At 42.0% G+C, this 26,356-nt stretch overlaps 1 protein-coding gene across 6 annotated transcripts in view; it reads right to left on the minus strand.

The window, feature by feature from the left end:
• LOC118363591 (teneurin-3-like) overlaps positions 1 to 26,356 on the minus strand; it is a 189,365-nt gene that overhangs the window by 72,291 nt on the left and 90,718 nt on the right. For all 6 annotated transcript variants that reach the window (XM_035744595.2, XM_035744594.2, XM_035744592.2 and 3 more), the window contains exons 4-5: positions 16,781 to 17,009; positions 318 to 556 (exon numbers count right to left, since the gene is read on the minus strand). In XM_035744595.2, the coding sequence (XP_035600488.1) occupies positions 318 to 556; positions 16,781 to 17,009 (468 nt within the window). The remainder of the gene's footprint in view (positions 1 to 317; positions 557 to 16,780; positions 17,010 to 26,356) is intronic.

The raw sequence follows: 26,356 nt of genomic DNA on the forward strand, positions 1-26,356 counted from the left end.
TTGTAGTTGTCCACGTATTCTAAGTCAGAGCCGTCCAGAGTAGTGATGTTGGACAGGCGGGTAGGTGCAGGTAGCGATCGGTTGAAGAGCATGCATTTAGTTTTACTTGTATTTAAGAGCAATTGGAGGCCACGGAAGGAGAGTTGTATGGCATTGAAGCTTGCCTGGAGGGTTGTTAACACAGTGTCCAAAGAAGGGCCAGAAGTATACAGAATGATGTCGTCTGCGTAGAGGTGGATCAGAGACTCACCAGCAGCAACAATGTCAATAAGTAAATGAACAATACAACAATGTCAATAAGGAGGGGCTATAGTTACCTATACAATAGCAGAGGATGATTGACAGCAGGACAGCCACGCCCACTGCACTCAGGGCGGTGCACCTCCAGGAACAGTGCTTGGGGGATTTTTTAAACTTGAAAGCTCCTCCAGAGAGGGTGTTTCTGGGTAGGGGACGTGCCGGTGTGGAGTACGCTGCCCCTGTTGCCATGGTGTAACCTGGGGTTGCTGTGCTAAAGAAAGGGGTTGTTTCTGTGCCCGTTTTAAAGAGGAAGTGTCTGGGGAAACAAAACAGAAAATGTATACACAAATATTAGATAATGATGAAGACAGCAGACACTTTTATACAATGGGTTTTAGTCATCAGTGCAAGCACTTTTCATATATGTGGCCCCAGCGGGAATTGAACCCACAACCCTAGCATTGTAAGTACAACACTCTACCAACTGAGTCACAGAATACCAAAGTATTTATTCAGGCTAATCTCATTAAAAGGACATCTCTTTTGTAAGCGAAAAAATGGACATGTCAGTATTCCAGTACGAACAGCCATTATGGGTAATTAAGGAGTTTTAATCACAAGCACTACCCTGGCTTTGTCTATTAACTTTTTAAACCCACGTGAACATCTCTGAAATTTACAAATTATGCCTTGATGCCTCTCTTGCTGTCACATCGTCCGGCCCTCCACTAACTGTTGGTAAGAATCTTCCTGTTGTGCCACTAATCTTTCGGTGTGATTTTAGGTTTGATAAACAGAGCCATGAGTTTATGATGCCATCCTTACCGCCACTCCACAATATGTGTCACTATATTCACAACATTGACAGTTCGGTAAGTCACTTTTGCTAAAAGCATCCGCTAAATGATTTAAAAAGCTACAGTATGTCACTCAGAATGATGTGTGGTATTCAAACAGGGGTATTCACAGATCTGGCACATTCAGCAGCTTGTTTGAAAAGTTGGAAGTAAAGCATATTCATGTGTATTATGAGTTCAGGGATCTGGAATTTGTCCGTTTTTCTTTTCTCCCAGGTTAATGGATTCATGGCACTGATTGGTCAGAAAAAGGGGTGGGCGGCATACTTATTTCTGATTTGTGCCGTGATATTGATTTGAGCATACCGTGAATACTGGGGCCTATTTACCTGCTGCTTGGCTACGAGAATGAAACAAATGGTGCCATTTCACACATAGTTGATAATGAATAAAATAGCCAATACAAAAGGTTCGTTCACACTAAATGGATTATTGCATATCAGGTCCCATTATTCATCTGCAGAATATAAAGCACTGTTGTGTTCTGAATACCAGTCTGGTGGACAGACATAACGTTGGATAGCAGACTGTGTGCAAACAGTGGTGGCTCAGAGGAAATGTTTTTGGAAATTATCACCAAACAGGGTGGCGGTATAAATGTCTGCGGCTATACACACTGGATGACCATACACAATTGATTAGAAGGAGCGTGAGCAATGAAGCACACTACTATAGAAATTCGGGAAGCTCTATTGATGTGTGTGTGCGTTCGTGTCTGTGTGTGTGTGCGTGCGTGCGCATGCATGAGTGTGTAAGTCTCATTGAAATGGCCTTCACACAAAAGCGATAGCCAAGGCAGGTTCCCTTTGCTCAACTCACTTCCTTGTAATCAGTTTGACATTCGAAACACTCATGTGGAGGACAAAAGACAAAACATACAGTGGGCGGATTTGGACCTCAGCTAAACCCCTGCTGTAGGTGAGGGAGTACATTAGAAACAATGAGCACTAACGCCCTTTGACTATGTAATCTACCTATTAGCCACTGCATTGTGTTAGCATCAGCATTGGTGGAATAATCCAACTCTTTAAACCGTGACCCAGGCACTCTACCGATGTAGTGGGCACCTAAGTCCATCTCTCTCTAACCCTTTCACTGTCCCTCTCAGTCTTTACCTCTCTTCCTATCAGCAGTTCTCCCTTCTTCGCTCGCTTTCTCTCTCACCCCTTTAATCTTTCACCCTCTCTCTCTTTTTTCTCTCTCCCTATCGCTCTTTCACACTACCCCCCCCACCCCCAACCCGTGGAACCACCAGCCCTCTCAGCAGGGGACCTGGTAGCAGGTGCTAGCCTAGTGCCCCAGAGCTCATCTGTGTGATGATATTTTCAGGGGGCAGTCCCTTGGTGTTTCTGGGCCATTGTGCATGCAAAGATCAGAGTGGCGCCATTTTGAGATGCTTCCCCGGTGCGCTCAGGCTGCTGCATATAACTAAGTCAATTTGTTTAATTAGCATTAAGACATGAAACATTGACCTGAGAGATATGTTCATTGCGGACACAAATTACGATTATTTGTTGTTGTGATAAAAAAATAAAAAAATGATAATAATATAAGAAACCACAATCTTATTAAATATTTATTAATGCAGTTCATCTACGCAAATTATATTTAAAAAAAAAACGTATCTACAAGAATAATTATCTTAATTTCCCATGGGAGACAGAGATATACTCTACACTCTATTCTTTCAGGAGTGTGGCACTGATCATTGCAAATCATTGCATGATTTTCTGACTCGAGACATCATTTCATTTTATGAGCCGACTCCCGACAAGCGAATCTGATGAGGACCGACAGACCATTTATAAAAGTAGAGTGTGGAACCGCAAACGTTGAATTTGTGTCATAATAGCGATTTCAACTGCTCTTTATTAAATGTGTGTGACAGAGTTTAACTGGATTCCACAGGACGTATGAGGCAGTCAATGTATAGCCTAACTGCAGCTTATTGAGAACCATATTTATGGTATAAAAAAATAAACGTGTTATTGTCACATACACTGGATAGGTGCAGTGAAATGTGTTGTTTTATAGGGGCAGCCAGAGTAGTACGGCGCCACTGGAGCAAATTAGGTTTAAGTGCCTTGCTCACGAACACAGACCGATGTTTTTACCTTGTCAGCTCTGTATTTGAACCAGCAACCTTTGTCAATTCATCGTGGACTCCACAAGGTGTCGAAAGCGTTCCGCAGGGATGCTGGCCCATTTTGACTCCACTGCTTCCTACAGTTGTGTCACGTTGGCTGAATGTCCTTTGGGTGGTGGACCATTCTTGATACACATGGGAAACTGTTAAGTGTGGAAAAACCCAGCAGCGTTGCAGTTCTTGACACAACCCGATGCGCCTGGCACCTACTACCATTCCCAGTTCTATAGACACAATCTTTTGTCTTGCCCAATCACCTTCTGATTGGCACAAATACACAATACATATCTCAATGGTCTCAAGGCATAAAAATCCTTCTTTAACCTGTCTACACTGATTGAATTGGATTTAACAAGTGATATCAATAAGGGATAATAGCTTTCACCTGGATTCACCTGGTCAGTCTATGCCATGGAAAGAGCAGGTGTCCTTAAGGTTTTGAACACTCAGTCTATAGTGCACACTATATAGATATCGTAAAATTCATTTCACACATTTGGTTAACTTTTAATACTAAACTGATATGGGAGTACATCACATATAAAGAATAATTACCCAGCAAAGTGTATGGGGTCAACTTTCCTCTCGAGGAGAAGAGTAAATCACACAATAACGGATTCAATAGCAACTTTATATAATGGTAATTGAAAATATCCGTATTTCTATAGAGCCGAGCGTTGAAAGGTGGAACCTGAGTGGTTGAAAGCCCTCCACACACGTATAAGATGTGAATGTGTCCATGGTGGTAAATAGTCTGGAACAGAACAGAGCAGGCAATAACAAAGTTATATTGGCAGCTAATTGAGCACTTTAATGGAAGAGCTGGAGTGTTCTCAGAATGAACTGGAACAAAAGCTTGAGTGGAATCATTTCTGAAGAATATCTATTCAGTTAGGAAACCTGCGTTTCTCACTTTGAAAGTATTAATTGGATTTAACTCAAATGGCGTCTCAAAAGCCTAAAACTCTTACGTGTTTATTAGATTTGTGTAAAGTCAATACATTCGTTAATTGTTCTAAGTCGGGTATTTTCCAACAACATGAGGAGGAAGAGTTAGACTTTGCTTGAGAGTCCGAGTATTTCCCGCCGTGTTTCGGACTAAGGTGGTTGAATCCCTAAAAATATCAACCACTTGAATACAAAGCAGGGATACTGAAAAATAATGTGGTGGTGTAGAAATGGAGGGAAGCAGGTGACAGCTGATATCATTAAACATAAGCTGTTTAAAATAGTTATACATGTCCCCTTGTGCGCTCAATATTGGGACATGACACAAAGAAACACACAGATATGACCACTTGTTGAATTAGGCCTTTCAAGAAATGAGTCAGTCTATTGCCTTTTGAAAACATAGGCAAAAGGCTCTCAATTAAATGCTGCTTTGAGAAGATCTTGAGAGAGAGAGAGAGAGAGAGAGAGAGAGAGAGAGAGAGAGAGAGAGAGAGAGAGAGAGAGAGAGAGAGAGAGAGAGAGAGAGAGAGAGAGAGAGAGAGAGAGAGAGAGAGAGAGAGAGAGAGAGAGAGAGAGAGAGAGAGAGAGAGAGAGAGAGAGAGAGAGAGAGAGAGAGAGAGAGAGAGAGAGAGAGAGAGAGAGAGACTTAACACACAGTTTAATGGGAGAGTCTAATAAAAACACATAAATGGGGCCCACACGTTTCCTCTTGGATAAACACATTAGTAATTGAATGCAGCTATTCAATGAGCTAAAATAACAGTTAGTTATCAAAGCATTATGGAATGGGGCCAAATTTGAATTGCAAAAGCTTTAAAGACCACATCCTTAAATGGGGGCTATAATACGATGAATGTATTATAATGAATCATAACATTAGCTAATGTGGTCAATCATTGTGATTGTCCTAAAAAGCCATGCTAATGTTATAGGAGAATGGGTAGTGTGGGCAAGTTCTAAATGCATGGACATGATAAAACCCCTGAGTCTTTTTTTGGTCCCATTGCATTGGTTATCAATATAGAGTCGAGCAGAGAAAATAAGTTCAACCATTTCTGTAGGTATCTCTATGGGGGGTAACTGAACCAGAACCAGCATGCTGAAAACCTAATGCATGTTATCTGGCGCTCTTGTTTACATTGAACAACCTAGTAGTTTACTGGACAAATACAGTTGTACGCATAGCTATGGCCATCCCATAAGACCCCTGATGTTACCATGGCACCCGATTCCCTCCCACAGCGAGGTACTTGCTTTAGAGTATAGTGTGCAGATAGTGATTTCTACCCCGGGCTGATGATAGAGGTGTGCATATGGTTTTGTCAATACCGGCAAGGCAGTAAAGGTCACAGCGATGTTAGCATTCAATTACCGTGTCTTTCCTCGGAATGGAAGAACAAATGCTACATAGGACCAAATCAATTGGGTTATCCTGAGAGCATCTTACTGCATGATGCTAAAGAACAATTCAGAAAATGTCCACATGTATCTAGATTGTGTAGGAGTACTTTGAGCAAGGGAAACGTCGAGCTGGAATGGATTCATCCACTTGTGTCGTGATATACTTTCCTGGAATGTTATGGACATTTTGATGCCCTTTATGGCTTGGGGAAAAAAATAACACTGATGTTTTTTTCGGTGTGGGGAAATGCTGGGCAGAGGCACTTATGACAAAGTAGCTTCTTGTGTCGGACATCTTAAACTGAAAATGATCTATTTAGACCGAAGTGCATTCTTGTAAGTTATATCAAGTTCAATTCATACTGGCAAGCCTCCGTAAAACCTGTGCTATTCCATTACCTTGTCGCTTTGGATCGTATCGAACGTTGCAAATCCATCTCCAGGTCATATTTCCTTTCACCTCAAATGTTTTCTGGTGCTCTAAACAGAATAACTAAACCGAGGAGGCACAGTCATTATCAGAGGCCGTCTAACCATCTCTTATTGTTGATAAGCACAATGCACAATTGTCCATTTGGTTTCTTTGAAAAATAGTGTGGTCCTATACAAAAGAAAAGACTCACCTAGTTGGCATGCAGTTGAAGTCGGAAGTTTACATACACTTTAGCCAAATTCATTTAAACTCAGTTTTTCACAGTTCCTGAATTTTTATCCAACTAAAAAATCCCTGTCATTTTGGTCAGTTAGGATCACCACTTTATTTTAATAATGTGAAATGGCAGAATAATAGTAGAGAGAAAGATTTATTTCAGCTTTAATTTCTTTCATCACATTCCCAGTGGGTCAGACATTTACATACACTCAATTAATATTTGGTAGCATTGCCTTTAAATTGCATAACTTGGGTCAAACGTTTCGGGTAGCCTTCCACAAGCTTCCCACAATAAGTTGCGTGGATTTTGGCCCATTCCTCCTGACAGAGCTGGTGTAACGGAGTCAGGTTTGTAGGCCTCCTTGCTTGCACACACTTTTTCAGTTCTGCCCACAGATTTTTTATAGGATTGAGGTTAGGGCTTTGTGATGGCCACTCCAATACCTTGGCTTTGTTATCCTTAAGCCATTTTGCCACAACTTTGGAAGTATACTTGGGGTCATTGTCCATTTGGAAGACGCATTTGCGACCAAGCTTTAACTTCTTGACTGATGTCTTGAGATGTTGGTTCAATATATCCACGTAATTTTTCATCCTCATGATGACATCTATTTTGTGAAGTGCACCAGCCTCTCCTGCAGCAAAGAACCCCCACAACATGATGCTGCCACCCCCGTGCTTCACGGTTGGGATGGTGTTCTTCGGCTTGCAAGCCTCCACCTTTTTCATCGAAACATAACGATAGTCATTATGGCCAAACAGTTCTACTGTTGTTTCATCAGACCAGAGGACAATTCTCAAAAAAGTATGATCTTTGTCCCCATGTGCAGTTGCAAACCATAGTCTGGCTTTTTATTGGCGGTTTTGGAGCAGTGGCTTCTTCCTTGCTGAGCGGCATTTCAGGTTATGTCAATATAGGACTTGTTTTACTGTGGATATATATACTTTTGTACCTGTTTCCTCCAGCATCTTGACAAGGTAATTTGCTGTTGTTCTGGGATTGAGTTGCACTCGCATCAAAGCACGTTCATCTCTAGGAGACAGAACAAGTCTTCTTCCTGAGAGGTATGATGACTGCCTGGTCCCATGGTGTTTATACTTGCGTACTATTGTTTGTACAGATGAACGTGGAACCTTCAGGAATTTGGAAATTGCTCCCAAGGATGAACCAGACTTGTGTTCTACAATTTCTTTTTCTGAGGTCTTGGCTGATTTCTTTTGATTTTTCCATGATGTCAAGCAAAGAGGCACTGAGTTTGAAGGTAGGCCTTGAAATATATCCACAGGTACACCTCCAAATGATTCACATGATGTCAATTAGCCTATCAGAAGCTTCTAAAGTCATGACATTATTTTCTGGAATTTTCCAAGCTGTTTAAAGGCACATTCAACTTAGTGTATGTAAACTTCTGACCCACTGGAATTGTGATACAGTGAAATAATCTGTCTGTAAACAATTGTTGGAAAAATTACTTGTGTCATGCACAAAGTAGATGTCTTAACCGACTTGCTAAAACTATAGTTTGCTTACTAAATAGTTGTAGGTTTCTTTTGTTGTCACTGTATAGTGACTGTATAGACTAAGTAAAGGTGATTCGATGATGTTGAACTGTTGAAGTTGAAATGGTGCTGGAATAGTGGCGGCATCTCCTGTTTTCTTTGTGACTTGCGGAAACTCTTTGGTTATAAATCAATAGTTATTTAGTTGTCCAAACATGTCAGAAACATTAACTTCCTTAACCATATTGTGACTTTCTGTTACATTAAAAATAACAAGGAAAAGAGAGCACACTGCTGCTCATGCGCCCAGGTTATTTTCTTATAACGTTTCGACCCTGATATCTTCATCAGGCATCCCAAGGGTTGAAACGTTATGATAAAATAAAATAAAATCACCTGGGAGCATGAGCAGCAAAGTGCAGTGTTTTCGTTTTTTATTTTTTCATGAATTCACCTACAACTCCAGCGCCTGCAAAAAAAAGTACTTGGGATGTGCAGATGTTATTCAGATTTTGTACTGTTTGTTACATGCAATATACTTGGTGGACTTCACCGAACAGAGGTCGCTCTCCAGTTTTGTGATGAAACAAAGGTGCGGTTCAATTTATTCTGTCATTGGGCCTTCTTATTGTCTCGGCCTTAGGCCTGTATATTATGGTCACAAGGCATATGAACTAACAGGTTATAGAGCAAACCACGCAATTATCACAACACATTGGTTGTAATATGGATTTTTTTTCTTCTCTGGCTTGGCTTCCCCAGTGATTTTACCCATGCACTGCTACTGCATGACAACGGCCAACCGTTTCACTGAGATGCCAAAAAGGCTGCAATTACACAAAGCATCTTCAAGGCAACTTTGGTTGCTTACAACAAACTTGCTTGATTGCTTTGTGAAACACCCTCCTGCAACTAATAAGCAACTCATCTGCAGCTTGGTTAAATTCAATAGAAACTTTAACTTTCTGCAAATAGTTGCGAGCAACTGCCAATCAAAACAAATGCTTTTGTCACAATCTATTAGGTCATTCGGAATGCCGACTCAGCTGTCATGTCAACAACACAGTTGTTGATCAAGGTGGACAGAATGGACATTTGCCGAAATAGGAGCTGTGTAATTCAATATTGGCATCAGGGCTAGTAAAGGTTTATGTAGAGTACATGGGTTGCAGACAATAAATGAAGGATTTCGCTACAAAATGCTTTATATCCATTTTCTGACATGTGGGTAAATTAGCTTTTATTGTTTAAAGAAATTGGTGTTTTTCACTATGTAATCATGACATTGGGTGGTTCAATGACACACGTACAGTGCTTTCAGAGAGTATTCACACCCCCTTGACTTTTCCACATTTGGTTCTATTGCAAAGTGGTATTAAAATTGATTTCATTGTCATTTTTGGTCAACGATCTGCACAAACTGGACAAAAAAAATGAAAAAGTATTTTTTTTAAATAGATGAAAAAAAAAAAAAAATTATATATGTTGTTACGCGGCGCAAACCGAGGAACCCAAGAGCAGACTCAGATGCGGAAGCAAGGATGAATGAACCTAAATGTTTATTGTACTCTAAATGTCCAAATGGTGTGTCGAACGCCGTTTTCCACTCGTCCCCTTCTGATGCGCACCAGATGGTAGGCATTCCGGAGGTCCAGTTTAGTAAACACTATGGCATCATGGAGGGGGAAAAAGCCAAACTGATAAGTGGCAAGGGATACTTGTTCCTGACAGTGATACTATTCAACCCACGGAAATCTATGCATGGCCTCAATGACTCATCCTTCTTGACAAAGAAAAAAACCAGCTCCCCCTGGAGAGTAAGAAGACCTGATATGTCCGACAGCCAGGGAGTATTCTTCCATGGCTTCTTGCTCGGGGCGAGAGAAATTATACAACCTGCTAATAGGGAGAGGAGCTCCAGGCTGAAGCTCGATAGCACAGTCGTATGGCCGATGAGGCGGCAGAGATGGGGTGTGGTGCTTACTGAATACAGGAGCTAGACCGTGATATTCTGGAGGAACAGAAGACAGGTCTGGGGTTCTGGAATGGACTGGGGTGCAGACAAGGCAGGAAAAAGGGGAGAATGTAGACACTTAGAATGTCAAAAAGTACTCCAAGTATTAACCCTTCCAGGGGGCCAGTCAATCTGTGGGTTGTGTAGCTTTAACCATGGATGGCCCAGAACCAGAGGTGAGTGAGAACAGTCAATTATGTGGAAACTGATCTTTTCCTGGTGATTTCCAGAGAGAGACGCAGGATAACAGGAACTGTTCTCTCCAAAACACAGATGAGTAACTTTCCATTGAGAGCGCGAGGTGAATGGAGCAAAACAGTGTCCATACCCAACTGAGTAACAACCCCTTGGCCCAGAATACTCTCGCCGCCGCCTGATTCGACAAGAGCAGGCAGAGGAAAAGCCTGGCTCTGCCACACAAGGTTGGCCTCAAGTAAGGGTCTGGGAGATGATGGGCAGGCGATTTGGTGCAACAGTATATCTCCCAGTACCGCTGAGCCCTCTCTTTTGCTGGACACAGGGAACAAGTGGAGACCAGGTGACCAACCTGGCCATAATATAGATAGTTCCTAGTACTGAGACGCCGCTACCTCTCCTCTGGAGATAGACGGGCCCGGCAGAGCTGCATGGGTTCAGGATTAGAACCTGCCTGGTGATGTGATGCAGTCGGAGAAATTGAGCAAGGCGCAGAAGTTACGGGACATGCAACCCTACCTCCCCTCTCCCTCCGACGCTCACGGAGACGGTTGTTAATGCGGATAGTGAGAGAAATTAGTTTGTGAAGTCCATCAGGCTTCTCTCTGGTCGTCCTTGAGGGTCTCAGTGAGTGCGTTGCAGAATGCTCCCTGAAGGGCATCATCATTCCAGCCGCTCTCTGCAGCGAGGGTGCGGAACTCAAATGCCATCACAGCCACACTCTGAGAGCCTTGACGAAAGGACAGAAGTCGTTTGGCAGCATCCTTTCCAGAGACCGGGTGATCGAAGACCGTCCTCATCTCATCAGTGAATCCACTGTAGGAGAAGCAGATAGATGACTCTCTCCCAAACCGCAGTGGCTTAGGAGAGCACTGCTCCCCGAAGGCATCCAATCAAAAAATACATCTTGGCTCATTCACTAGCATTAGAGTAGGGCTGTTACTCAAATACTAGTGAACATTGTACAAGAAAGGCTCTGCAAACGCCAAGATTGCCATCATAACGCTCAGGAGTCGGAACAAAAGGCTCCCGGGGTGGAGAAGAGGAACTGGAGACAGGTTGTGAACCTGTAGGACCTGTAGGTCAGACAGGTTCCGTGAAAACTCTCCAGCAGGGTTTTCAGGGCTTGGTCATGTTGCTCAAGAAGGGTGCCTTGACCAATAAGAATTTGGTGAATAGTAGGGGAGTCTGCTGGGTTCATCTCTTGGCCAGATCGTACTGTTACGCGGAGCGAACGCAGGGGAACCCAAGAGCGGACTCAGATGCGGAGGCAGGGATGAATGAACCAAAATGTTTATTGTACACAGAGAGATATGGAGTGAAGAACCGGGGTAGCTCAGATGAGTTGCAGAAAAACCCAAAGTGTAGAGTGAGGTTGGAGATGACTGAGTTGAACAGGGTAAACCAGTCCTGAGGGGAATCCAAGGTGGTGGTGAGTGAAATCCAGAGCAACGTTGTTGGGTGGTGAGATGTGGTGCAGGAGACAGGAGCCAGAGACAGAGCGGTAACTGCAATGAGAGGACAAAACGGTCTAAGGCAGGACAACAAGCACAGAAGAGCAACAGGATCTTGATAACCGAACAAAAGGATAGGATAATAACTGACTGAGCAGAGATTACGATCTGGTAGAGTAGAAGAGACAGAAATGAGTATTTGTAGAGGTCTTGATTTATGGAACGAGTTGCAGCTGATAGGGATCTGCTCTGACTCCAGCACACCTGCCTCCAACCACAAAGAGACAGAGACAGAGACAGAGAGAGAGAGAGAGAGAGAGAGAGAGAGAGAGAGAGAGAGAGAGAGAGAGAGAGAGAGAGAGAGAGAGAGTGTACAGCGGGAGAACTACAGGTTCAAGAGCAGGTGTGGCATATGTATTCACCCCCATGAGACAATACATGTTAGAAAATCCTTTGGCAGTGATTACAGCTGTGAGTCTTTCTAGGTAAGTCTCTAACAGCTTTGCACACCTGGATTGTACAATATTTGCCTACTACTCTTTATAAAAGTCTTCAAGCTCTGTCAAGTTGGTTGCTTGTCATTGCTAAAAAGCCATTTCAAGTCTTGCCATAGATTTTCAAAATGATTTAAGACAAAACTGTAAATAGGCCACTCAGGAACATTCAATGTCGTCTTGGTAAGCAGTGTGGATTTGACCTTGTGTTTCAGGTTATAGTCCTGCTGCAAGGTGAATTGGTCTCCCAGTGTCTGTTGAAAAGAAGATGGAAGGTTTTGCTCTAGGAATCCGCCAGTTCTTAGCTGTATTCTTTTCTGTTTCTTTTTTCATAGCAATACCCATAACATGATGCAGCCACCACTATGCCTGAAAATATGATGAGCGGTACTCAGTGATGTGTTGTGTTGGATTTGCCCCAAACATAATGCTTTGTATTCAGGACAAAAAGTTTCATTCTTTGCCACATTTTTTGCAGTATTATTTAAGTGTCTTGTTTTCTGATACCACAACCATTAAACTGGTGAAATCACTGAACAATTTCCTTCCTCTCTGGCAACTGAATTAGGAAGGATGACTATCTTGTAGTGACTGGGTATATTTATACACCATCCAATGCCTCATTAATAACTTCACCATGCTCAAAGGGATGTTCAGCGTATGCTTTTTATTTTATTTTTTACACATCTACGAAACAATGCTCTTCTTTGAGAGACATTGAAAAACCTCCCTGGTCTCTGTGGTTGAATCTGTGCTTGGAATTCACTACTCGATTTTGTGACCTTAAAGATAATTGTATGTGTGGGGTACAAATATGGGGTAGTCATTCAAAAATCATGTTAATGACTATTATTGCACACAGAATGAATCAACGCAATTTATTATGTGACTTGTTAAGCACATTTTCACCTCCTGAACTGAAGGGGATGAAACCTTATTGACCTTATTGTACTTTGCTCTGTTCATCTTTGCCTCGATCCAGACTTCACCGTGGGAATGGTGCAGGGTTTCCTCCAGAAGTGAAGCTTGGCATTCAGGTCAAAATAGTTCAATATTGGCTTCATTAGACCAGAGAATCTAGTTTCTCATGGTCTGAGAATCTGTAGGTGCTTTTTTGGCAAACTCCAAGAAGTCTGTCATGTTCCTTTTACTGAGGAGTGGCTTCAGAGTGACCATCGTGTCCTTGGTCACCTCCCTGAACAAGGCCCTTCTCCCCCGATTGCTCAGTTTAGCTGGGCGGCCAGCTCTTGGAAGAGTCCTGGTGGTTCCATACTTCTTTCATTTAATAATGATGGAGGCCACTGTATTCTTGGGGATCTTCAATGCTGCAGACATTTTTTGGTACCCTTCAAAAGATCTGTGCCTCGACACAATCCCGTCTCGGAGGTCTATGGAAAATTCCTTAGACCTCATGGCTTGGTTTTTGCTCTGATATGCACTGTCAACTGGAACCTTATATAGACAGGTGTGTGCCTTTCCAAATCATGTCCAATCAATTGAATTTACCACAGGTGGACTCCAATGAAGTTGTAGGAACATCAAGGATAATTAATGGAAAACAGGATGCACCTGAGCTCAATTTCAAGGCTCATAGCAAAGGGTCTGAATAGTTACGTAAATAAGATATTTCTGTTTTTATTATATAATCTGTTTTCACTTAGTCATTATGGGGTATTGTGTGTAGATTGTTGAGCATTTTATTTATTTAATCCATTTTATAATAAGGCTGTAACGTAACAAAATGTGGGGGTCTGAAAACATTCCGAAGACACTTAGGTTTTACACAGTCAAATGTAACATGTACAAACAATACATGTGACATCAATATTAAAGCAATGTAATAATAAATACAAATATACAGTAATGAAATGCATGTAAAACATTGACATTTTAGTCATATAGCAGAGGCTCTTATCAACTGCTTAGGGCTAAGCCCCTTTTTTCTCCATTTCCGCCTGAATGACGTGCCCAAAGTAAACTGCTCAGGCCCTGAAGCCAGGATATGCATATAATTACCGTTACCATTGGAAAGAAAACACTTTGACGTTTGTAGAAATGTTAAAATAATGTAGGAGAATGTAACACAATATGGTAGGAGAATATCCCCCCCCAAAAAAACAGCATTTTTTTCTGAGAGACCATCCTCTTAGAAATGCAAGAGAAAGGTCATTAAGTAAAATAGCTCACTGGATGCAATTCCTATGGCTTCCACAGGGTGTCAGTCTATGTTCAAGGTTTCAGGCTTGTAACTTCAAAAACAAATAAGAAATAACAGTTTTTGTAAGAGGACACAGTCTTGGAAATCCGTGTTTTTGCATGTGAAGTGGCGCACCTGCTAAAATTGGTTTCCTATTGAACATACTTCTTTCCTAAATAAATATTATAGTTTGATTACATTTTAGAGTGTCTGAGGAGTAAATAGATACACATTTTGACTTGTTGAAAAAAAGTTTAGGGGTAGATTTTCGGATTCCTTTCTCTACAAGTTGAACGAGTGGATTATTCAAATCGATGGCGCCAAATAAACCAACATTTTGGGATATAACAAATTATTTTATCGAACACCACACTACATGTTATAGCTGGAACCCTTTGGATGACAAATCAGAGGAAGTGAATAAAAAGTATGTGAATATTTCATCTTTATACGTGAATGTATGAAACCTGTGCCGGTGGAATTGTTTTTTGATGTGGGGCGCCGTCCTCAAACAATCGCAAGGCATGTTTTCGCTGTAATAGCTACGGTAAATCGGATAGTGCAGTTATATTAACAGGAATTTAAGCTTTCAGCCGATATCAGACACCTATATGACCTAAATGTTGAAAATCCATAATAACTATTATAATAATTTTAATTATGCGCCCTCCAGTTACACAGGAAGATGTCCCGCTAGCTGGACACGATCCTTGTTATCAAGGACGACTGACTGGTAAGTGCATTCATCTTAAGAAAGATGGGTGAGTCAACCACATTTCACAGTCAAATATACAGGATACAAACTTTTCACAGTCAAATATACAGGATACGAACTTTCCATTTCAGAAAAACGATAGATATATAGAGTTTTGCAAAACAACTAATTTTCACTCACACCTAAAACCTATGAATTAGAAAATCTGACACATGAAGGTACCCATGAGAAATCATTTTTAATGAAAAAACTAACATGTAGAAAATTGGTGGATATAGAGTTATTGAAATAAACTATTCAAATGTATTTGTTTTGCAAACCCAGACCTTTCTGACCAGTTCCGACTGAAATTGTTAAACATGAACTGCACTAGCTTGATAAACAGTTCTACCTAATTTAATTTGGCCTAATTTGTCTAAATTGATCCTCATACAATAACCAAATGGTTGCATAAACCAATCATTTCTGAAATCATAAAGTTATGTAGCAGGTGACATTAGACCTATTCGCACAGGACTTGCATTACTTTAGAATGTTGCTTATGTAAAAAACAGTAGGTTATTCTGCCTGGAATTATTACTCACCCCATGTCATCTGCTGCATTAAATTGTGATTTCACAAATTATTTGCTTGTTCAAATGTTTCGTTATTGTATAAGGATTGATTTAGATGAAATACTGTCTGTACAATTGAGCTAGCTAGACAAAATTAAATTGCCAGCACTGTTTGATCAAGTTCGCTAGCAATGAGGTAACCCAGCTAGCAACAAATTTGCTAGCTAGTGCAGCTCATGATGAACAAGGGGGCCACCTCAGTGGAAATTGGTCAGAGAGGGGTCTGGATTCACTTTTAAAAAAGTACATGTATTGACTTCCAAACCATGTACCTTAACTGACAGCTGTGTTGTTGATTGGCTGTTGCACAAAGTTGCAACGTTTTAACTGAATGCAACCAAGTAGCAGATGAGTTGCTTATTAGTTGCAGGGGATGTTTCACAGAGCAATCAAGAAGCAACTCAGCTGCAAGCAACTAAAACTGTGTGTAAGTTGTGTTGTGTAACTGCAGCCTAAGGAGACATAAAAGAGATGCACCCATGGCCGGCCTTAGTATTTTAGGGGGATTTGATTGGGTGGCAGTTTTAAAGCAAATTTCCTGCAATTCTACACAGTTTGCCATGATTTATGCCATGTTAATGATATGTGAGTGAGCGTGACGAACAAAATCAATGGGGGCCCCCTGGAGGTCAGGGCCCCTTTAGACAGCTGGCTAGACTAACTTACCAATATTAAAATTGGCATATGGCTAATTGAGTGACTATCAGTGACTGACATAGCAAGAGAACATTTAGAACATACACCTTGTGTATTCTATTATTCTAACGCCCAACAGTAAATTTAGACCCCGACAGGGGGTGGCTAATGATCTCGAACCAAGTAGACTGGTGGTTTGGTTACAAATGGCCATACTCAGCTTTCTACTCTTGTTCAGTCTCCATTGCTGCTCATGAAAAAAAATGAAAAGGATTGCACAAAATAGTCTGTCTAACACCTCCATAGTTAAAAATCGCTGTCGAATTATGTCATTGGTTGAAGTCTTAAAATCTCTAGCCGTTTTTCCGGGAAATGAAACCAAGTCCTGTTTCGGCAAATGGAAAACAAACAAGAACCAGCAAGGCTAGTTTGTGCTGGTTCCGGCACAACCTGGCATGGTTTGGTTATTCTAATGCAATGTATTATGCCTGGGGCTGGCCCTGGATGCACCAGAAGATGCATAGAGAATCGTACACTCAAATTGCAGCGCACCAATCACATTCTTCATAAAACTTAGATATGAAGCTTTCCAGTGGGAAAACGGATCCTGTAGAAGATTCATTCCCCAGAGGTGCAGTGGTTCGTCACATCCCCCATATTGTATTGGATGTCACAAACTGTTACAAATCCTCAGGTGCATTGTGGGTCACCCACCTGCTCTCCAGGGCCACATTGCTGTCCAGGACCCAGCTGTCTTGTAGCTGGACACATTCAGCTGTGCTCTGCAACTCAGCCACCAGGCCAGCCGAGGGGGGCGGGCTCAGGCTCCGTTGATTGGCCAGCGAGCCGCGGCTCAACGATGTAATCGACGGGTGCTGTTTGTGGTGAGTGGGCGGAGCTGGTGGTAGAGGAGGCTGGCCTTGTTGACTGGACAGTTGGTCTCCTGTTGAAAGGGGAACAGAAAGGCGATTGTAAAGGAGACTGTAAGCACATGATGATAACACCTGAATGTAAAACTAAAACCTTGTACTCAGGTAAGTATAGTACAGCTGCCTGGCATTGCATTGGGTTGTTATTATCTTGTGGGGGAGCTGCCTGCAATAGCTTGGTGATTGTGTTCGGTATAAAGCCGTGGCCATCTGACAGACAAAGAAAAAGTAAATGCAACCTCAAAGTGCACATCAAATGGACGAGGTGACATCACAACATGAAATAAGAGATTTTTATGGCGACACACATTTCAATTGTAGAAAACACAAAATGGGTGAAGGTTTGGTACTCTTTAAACCAGAAAGTCATTTAGAGAGGCAGCTGTTTCTTTTGGGGTGCTTAACAGAATGTTTCATGTTTGATTACAGCTCGAGGAGGCTCTCAAATAACTAATGACCAGAACATCCATTAGAGCGCTCAGAGAACATGTTTTCCAATTTCACACAAAGTTATGTAATTGTCCCCCAGAATGACATGCCATGATTATCCCTCCATCGTCGTCGTTAAGAGGTAAAATCTACAAAGCTGACATTTATGATTTATCCAGTAAATAAATAATAAAAATGTTTCACCTTTATTTAACCAGGTAGGCAAGTTGAGAACAAGTTCTCATTTACAATTGCGACCTGGCCAAGATAAAGCAAAGCAGTTCGACACATACAACAACACAGAGTTACACATGGAGTAAAACAAACATAGTCAATAATACAGTAGAAAAATAAGTCTATATACAATGTGAGCAAATGAGGTGAGATAATGGAGGTAAAGGCAAAAAAAGGCCATGGTGGCGAAGTAAATACAATATAGCAAGTAAAACAATGGAATGGTGGATTTGCAGTGGAAGAATGTGCAAAGTAGAGATAGAAATAATGGGGTGCAAAGGAGCAAAATAAATAAATACAGTAGGGAAAGAGGAAGTTGTTTGGGCTAAATTATAGATGGGCAATGTACAGGTGCAGTAATCTGTGAGCTGCTCTGACAGCTGGTGCTTAAAGCGAGTGAAGGAGAGAAGTGTTTCCAGTTTCAGCGATTTTTGTAGTTCATTCCAGTCATTGGCAGCAGAGAACTGGAAGGAGAGGCGTCCAAAGGAAGAATTGGTTTTGGGGGTGACCAAATGGAGTTTGGTTTTAAGTGATTAGGGCAATCTTTCAGATGATTGACAAAGTCAGGACTTTGTCAATCATTAACAGTATGATTTTTAAAGGAAACAGCGGGAGTTGAGATGTTAGAACAATGCTTGGTCGCATGCTGGATGTTCTAATGGTTTCTACTTGATATTATGCCAATTCCAGGCCTGCAGAAAGACCCAAGAACATTATGACAAGTTATGGCCAGCAACATGGACTGTGCTAAAATAATAACATGAGTGAAGACCCCCCAAAACAAACTTAGTTTGAAGGATATGGTGCATTGTTTCGGTGGGGCTGCCCATTTTAGTGGTTATGCAATTGTTGTCCTTGTCGGTGTGCAGTTGCCTCACTGCGCCCGTAGACCCAACGTAAAACCTTCACGTTGCTTCCGCAAGGCTGAGGAAACGCACGCAAGTCATTCAGAAATGATTTTGTACAGGAATTATTTCTATGCTGTAGAATTCATTATGGACTCTGGGCCTCTGGGAACGGCGCAGGGCAGGCAATAGTTGACGTGACAGTGTTCTATTCCAGGGTTATAACCTATGTAGATATTGCTATAATACCAAGCATGCTGAGCCACATTTATGAGTAATATCAACAAAGCCAAACTTTTAATGTAAAAGTAAATCAATGAAATGTCAGTAGCTGTTCCATTGTTTAGATGGGTAATAGCATTGTTAAAAGGCATCAATAATGTTTGACATTTCAGTACACTGAAGTGATGGGAGGAAATAAATCTATAGTTACACTCTGCGATAATATTTTGAATGATATTATATCAATACTTTCACTCCAAATATCTGCACAAGAAATATACACAGAGAAAAAGCATAAAATGCAACATGCAACAATGTCAAAGACTTCATTCAGGTACAGATCATATAAGGAAATCAGTAAATTGAAATAAATTCAATTGGCCCTAAATCGATGGATTTCACATGACTGGGAACACAGACATACATCGGTTGGTCACAGATACAGGGCGTGGATCAGAAAACCAGTCAGTAACTGGAGTGACCACCATTTCCCTCATGCAGCGTGACACATTTCCTTCGAGTTGATCAGGCTGTTGATTGTGGCCTGTGGAATGCTGTCCCACTCTTACAGTATTCAATGGATGTTGAATATTAGCAGGAACTGGAACACGCTGTCGTACACGTCAACCCAGAGCATCCCAAACATGCTCAATGGGTGACATGTCTGGTGAGTATGCAGGCCATAGAACTGGGACATTTTCAGCGTCCAGGAATTGTGTACAGATCCTTGCGATATGGGGCTGTGCATTATCATGCTGAAACATGAGGTGATGGAGGTGGATGAATGGCACTACAATGGACCTCAGGATCTTGTCACGGTATATCTGTGCAGTCAAATTGCCATCGATAAAATGCAATTGTGTTTGCTGTCCGTAGCTTATGCCTGCCCATAACATAACCCCACCGCCACCACAGGAAATGCAGATAAGCTTCCCTGAGATGGTTTCTGACAGTTTTTACAGAAAATCTTCTGTTGTGCAAGCCCACAGTTTCATCAGCTGTCCGGGTAGCTGGTCTCCGACCATCCAGCAGGTGAAGAGGCCAGATGTGGAGGTCCTGGGCTGGCGTGGTTACATGTGGTCTGTGCTTGTGAGGCCAGTTGGACATACTGCCAAATTCTCTAAAACGACATTAGAGGTGGCTTATGGTAGAGAAATGAACATCATTCGCTGGCAACCGCTCTGGTGGACAATCCTGCAGTCAACATGCCAATTGCACACTCCCTCAAAACTTGCGACATCTGTGGCATTGTGTTGTGCGACAAAACTGCACATTTTAGAGTGGCCTTTTATTGTCCCCATCACAAGCTGCTCCTGTGTAATGATCATGTGATTTAAAGAGGCCGTTCTACTGACTCTGAAAAACACCAAATGAAAGATGCCTAGGGTCCCTGCTCATGTGCGTGAACATGCCTTAGAAATGCTGCAAGGAGGCATGAGGACTGCAGATGTGGCCAGGGAAAAAAATTGCAATGTCCGTACTGTGAGACGCCTAAGACAGCGCTACAGGGAGACAGGAAGGACAGTTTATCGTCCTCGCAGTGGCAGACCACGTGTAACAACACCTGCGTAGGATCGGTACATCCGAACATCACATCTGAGGGACAGGTACTGGATGGCAACAACAACTGCCCGAGTTACACCAGGAACGCACAATCCCTCCATCAGTGCTCATACTGTCCGCAATAGTTTGAGAGAGGCTGGACTGAGGGCTTGTAGGCCTGTTGTAAGGCAGGTATTCACCAGACATCACTGGCAACAACGTCGCCTATGGGCACAAACCCACTGTCTCTGGACAAGACAGGACTGGCAAAAAGTGCTCTTCACTGACGAGTAACGGCTTTGTCTCACCAGGGGCGATTGTCGGATTCACGTTTATCGTCGAAGGAATGAGCGTTACACTGAGGCCTGTACTCTGGAGCGGGATCGATTTGGAGGTGGAGGGTCCGTCATGGTCTGGGGCGGTGTGTCACAGCATCATCGGATTGAGCTTGTTGTCATTGCAGGCAATCTCAACGCTGTGTGTTACAGGGAAGACATCATCCTCCCTCATGTGGTACCCTTCCTGCAGGCTCATCCTGATAGGACTCTCCAGCATGAAAATGCCAACAGCCATACTGCTCGTTCTGTGCGTGATTTCCTGCAAGACAGGAATGTCAGTGTTCTGCCATGGCCAGTGAAGACCCTGGATCTCAATCCCATTGAGCAAGTCTGGGACCTGTTGGATCGGAGGGCTTGGGCTATTCCCCCCAGAAATGTCCGGGAACTTGCAGGTGCCTTGGTGGAAGAGTCGGGTAACATCTCACAGCAAGAACTGGCAAATTTGGTGCAGTCCATGAGGAGGCGATGCACTGCAGTACTCAATGCAGCTGGTGGCCACACCAGATACTGACTGTTACTCTAGATTTCGACCCCCCCCCCCCCTTTGTTCAGGGACACATTATTCCATTTCTGTTAGTCACATGTCTGTGGAACTTGTTCAGTTTATGTCTCAGTTGTTGAATCTTATGTTCATACAAATATTTACACATGTGAAGTTTGCTGAAAATAAACACAGTTGACAGTGAGAGGACGTTTCTTTTTTTCCTGAGCTTATATAGGTAGGGTTAGAGCTAGTCGGCTGTACCTGCACCAAAACTCTGGTATTTTTCATCCTATAGTGTAAAGTGTATGCTAATAATCGGGAAGCAAGTACAGGGAGTTAATTTAATAAATAAACGAACATGGAACAATACAAGAAACAAGAGTAGCATACAGTTATGAAACATTAACAGAAACAATAACGTCTCAGGAAATAACCAAAGGGAGTGACATATATAGGAGAGGTAATGAGGAAGGTGATGGAGTCCAGGTGAGTCTCATGAAGCTCATGTGCGAGTAACGATGGTGGCAGGTGTGCATAATAAGGAATAAACTGGCGACAATCAGCACCAGAGAGGGGAAGCAGGAGAAGACGTGACATATAGCTTGTTCTCCATCCTCTTTAAAAATAGTGAGACATGTTTTCAGAACTTTTATTTTCATGATCAGAAATGCAGCAAACATATAGTGAGGAATATGTTTGCAACATCAAATCAAATTAAAATCAAAACTTCGTAAACATTCACTTGTCATGAATGTCGTTGGTGCCGAGACAAAGTTCACTCAACATCTTCATGTTAATTTAATAGACAGTGACTGCACATCTCAAGTGGTCTCCACACCTTATCAAGTCAACTGTACCGTGACGCTGTTAAGCAATCAAACCAATGTGCACCAGTGAGCTTCATCATTAATTGCCACCCATGCACTAAGGCCTTTGTGAAAAGTGTGGTGTGAGAGAGTGCCTTGCTTATGTGCTCACACGTGCGTGTGAGAGGATGTGCACACGATTGCATGTGTTGAAGTCTTAGAGACAGCTTGGCATTCTCTTACACCAACACACTCAGCAAATGACCCTGGTCTTTTAAGAGTGCGGAGCGCTGGGATGGGGAATATAGATGAAAAAGCTATGCTTTGAAATCAGATCAAGACCGATGACTCTCCTCCATAATTTGTCAATGTCGGTCTTGTCATCGTCTCAGTCAGACGAGATGCTTTAAAGGCCCTTTTTGATTAAATACTGCAATGCTGGCTGCTGAAACGACAACCTCATTCAGATCTTAATGGTGCTTGCGATATCTATCAAACGGCGGGTTTATGAAGCGTCTGTACTTTTGCAAGAATGTGTCTTGTTTTTTTTAGAAGAATATGTTCCGGGAACATTTTGAAGTAAAATATTTTATTTTCTTCACAGGGCCATAAAGACGATTACCATTAACCTCTAGTTGTTGTTCGATGTCTGATCCATTCTCAACAGCTACACTGACAAAAAATATAAACACAACATGTGAAGTGTTGGACCTTGTCACGCCCTGGTCTTAGTATTTTGTGTTTTCTTTATTATTTTGATCAGGCCAGGGTGTGACATGGGTTATTTATGTGGTGTGTTTTGTCTTGGGGTTTTTGTAGGTTATGGGATTGTGGTATAGTAGAGTTGTCTAGGTAAGTCTATGGTTACCAAGAGTGGTTCTCAATCAGAGGCAGGTGTTTATCGTTGTCTCTGATTGGGAACCATATTTAGGCAGCCGTATTCTTTGAGTGTTTCGTGGGTGATTGTTCCTGTCTCTGTGTTTGTTTGCACCAGATAGGGCTGTTTCGTTTTTATCACGGTGTGTTTTGTATTGTTCGTCATTATCTTTATTAAAGATGTATGAAGATAACCACGCTGCGTTTTGGTCCGATCCCTGCTACACCTCCTCTTCAGAGGAAGAAAACCTTAACAGACCTATGTTTCGTGAGCTGAAATAAAAGACGCCAGAAATGTTCCATATGCACAACAAGCTTATTTCTCTCAAATGTTGTGCAAACATTGTTAACATCACTGTTAGTGAGCATTTCTCCTTTGCCAAAATAATCCATCCACCTGACAGGTGCGGCATATCAAGAAGCTGATTAAACCGCATTATCATTAGACAGGTGGGGACAGTAAAAGGCCACTCTAAAATGAGCAGTTTTGTCACACAGCGCAATGCCACAGATGTCTCAAGTTGAGGGAGCATGCAATTGGCATGTTGACTGCAGGAATGTCCACCAATTACTAGATAATTTAATGCTAATTTCTCTACCATAAGCCGCCTCCGATGTTGTACATGCAACCGGCCTCACAACCGCAGACCACGTGCATGCCTTCATGTGGGTGTTTGGTTTGCTGTTTTCAACGTTGTGAACAGAGAGCCCCATGGTGGCGGTGGGGTTATAAGCTACGGACAATGAACATAATTGCATTTTATTGATGGAAAGTTGAATGCACAGAGATACCGTGATGAGATCATGAGGCCCATTGCTGTGCCACTCATCCGCCGTCATCACCTCATGTTTCAGCATGATAATCCACAGTCCCATGTGGCAAGGATCTGTACACAATTCCTGAAAGCTGAAAATGTCCTAGTTATTCCATGGCCTGCAGACATGTCACCAATGAGCATGTTTGGGAAGCTCTGGATCAACATGTATCAACATGTATGAGAGTGTGTTCCAGTTCCTGCTTTTTTAATTTTATTTTATTTTATTTCACCATTACTTAACCAGGTAGGCCACTTGAGAGCAAGTTGTCCTTCACAACTGTGACCTGGACAAGATAAAGCAAAGCAACAAAAACAACACAGAGTTACACATAAACAAACGTACAGTCAGTAACACAATAGAACAATCTATGTACGGTGTGTGCAAATGTAGAAGAGTAGGGAGGTATAAGGCAATAAATAGGCCATAGAGGTGAAATAATTACAATTTAGCATTAACACTGGAGTGATAGATGTGCAGATGCTGATGTTCAAGTAGAGATGCTGGGGTGAAAAAGAGCAAGAGAGAAAGTAATACTATGGGGATGAGGTAGTTGGGTGTGCTATTTACAGATTGGCTGTGTACAGGTACAGTGATAAGTAAACTGCTCTGACAGCTGATGCGTAAATTTAGAGACTGAGATATAAGACTCCAGCTTCAGGGATGTTTGCAATTTGTTCTAGTAATTGGCAGTAGAGAACTGGAAGGAAAGGCAGCCAAATGAAGTGTTGGCTTTGGGGATGACCAGTAAAATATACCTGCTAGAGCGCGTGCTACGGGTGGGTTTTGCCTTGGTGACCAGTGAGCTAAGGCGGGGCTTTGCCTAGCAAAGAGTTATAGATGACCAGTGGGTTTGGCGATGGTGACAAAACGGATGACACTGTGATAGACTACATCCAGTTTGCTGAGTAGTGTGATGGAGGCTATTTTGTAAATGACATCGCCGAAGTCAAGGATCGGTAGGATGGTCAGTTTTACGAGGGTGTCTTTGGCAGCATCAGTGAAGGAGGCTTTGTTGAGAAATAGGAAGCCAATTCTAGATTGAATTATGGATTGGAAATACTTCATCTGAGTCTGGAAGGCGAGTTTACAGTCTAACGAGACACCTAGGTATTTGTCGTTGGCCACATATTCTAAGTCAGAACCATCCAGAGTAGTGAAGCTCATTTGGAGGTTTGTTAGCACATTGTCTACTATACAGTGAAAGGTCTACTACACCTGTTGTAGTCGGCGCATGTGACAAATAACATTTGATTTGATTATATGAACTGTAACTCAGTAAAATCTTTGAAATTGTTGCATGTTGCATTTATTTTTTTGTTCAGTATAATAGGCGCTTGGCCACACTGAGTTTTCTGGGATTTGTTTTGATATTTCTCTTGTTCTTGCGGTAACCATTAAAGCAGACTTTCAAGGTTTCTCAGATTTTCCCTCTTCTGAAATATATCTCTTTTTGATTATTCCATTTGTTCTGAATACAAAGCACAATATTTAAAACACAATTAAAAGTTGATTCGCCCTAGACAAACCTGAGGACTATAAGCTTGGGCCAGCATGGTCAAAGGCTTTCAAAAAGGACTGCAAATGTTTTAAGGCACTTAAGAGTCCATTAAGTGACAGCAGCAACTGATAATGGCTATGAAATGGCATTTACTATGACTAGTTTGCCCTTCACCATTATGCACATTGTAGGATATTATCACCATTCCATTCAAATGAATAAAACCAGGATGTCCCATTGTGACCATTGAGGGCTTATAGTCTACCAATTTGTAGCTGGTGAATAATTATAAACATCTCCGGAACCCAACCAAGCCTAATCTTTTAACCTTTGACCTAGCCTAGTCTTCAGTTGTAGTCAATAGAGGCACTATTGTGTCAATTAAGGCTTTTACGTGTGTTATCAGGCCATGTATATTACAATGACCAACTCTGGTTGGATTATGGGAGCTAGTCTATAGTCTTAGCAGTGCTCTATAGTGGAGAGGGCAACTTGGAGTCATATTGGAGAGCCTGGGGGAGTGAACTGAACCCCGTGGAATCCAGAAACATTAGAAGCACCTTGCCCCAGATTCGTTTTTTGGGGATTTCTTCAGCAAAGAGAAGGTTTTCGAGAGCTCCTTTTGAATTTCATCATACTTTACCTTACCCTGTTAAACACACACACGACTTTACCTTACCCTGTTAAACACACATACGACTTTACCTTACCCTGTTAAACACACACACAACTTTACCCTACTCTGTTAAACACACTCACGACTTTACCTTACCCTGTTAAACACACACGACTTTACCTTACCCTGTTAAGCACACACACGACTTTACCTTACCCTGTTAAGCACACACACACGACTTTACCTTACCCTGTTAAGCACACACACGACTTTACCTTACCCTGTTAAACACACACACACAACTTTACCTTACCCTGTTAAACACACACACAACTTTACCTTACCCTGTTAAACACACATACGACTTTACCTTACCCTGTTAAACACACACACGACTTTACCTTACCCTGTTAAACACACACACAACTTTACCTTACCCTGTTAAACACACACACAACTTTACCTTACCCTGTTAAACACACATACGACTTTACCTTACCCTGTTAAACACACATACGACTTTACCTTACCCTGTTAAACACACATACGACTTTACCTTACCCTGTTAAACACACACACGACTTTACCTTACCTTGTTAAAAACACACACAACTTTACCCAGCTTCCCTTCCCATCATATTAAATTACTCCC

This window comes from Oncorhynchus keta, chromosome 30 (assembly GCF_023373465.1).
Source record: "Oncorhynchus keta strain PuntledgeMale-10-30-2019 chromosome 30, Oket_V2, whole genome shotgun sequence".
NCBI classification, from domain to species: Eukaryota; Metazoa; Chordata; class Actinopteri; order Salmoniformes; family Salmonidae; genus Oncorhynchus; species Oncorhynchus keta.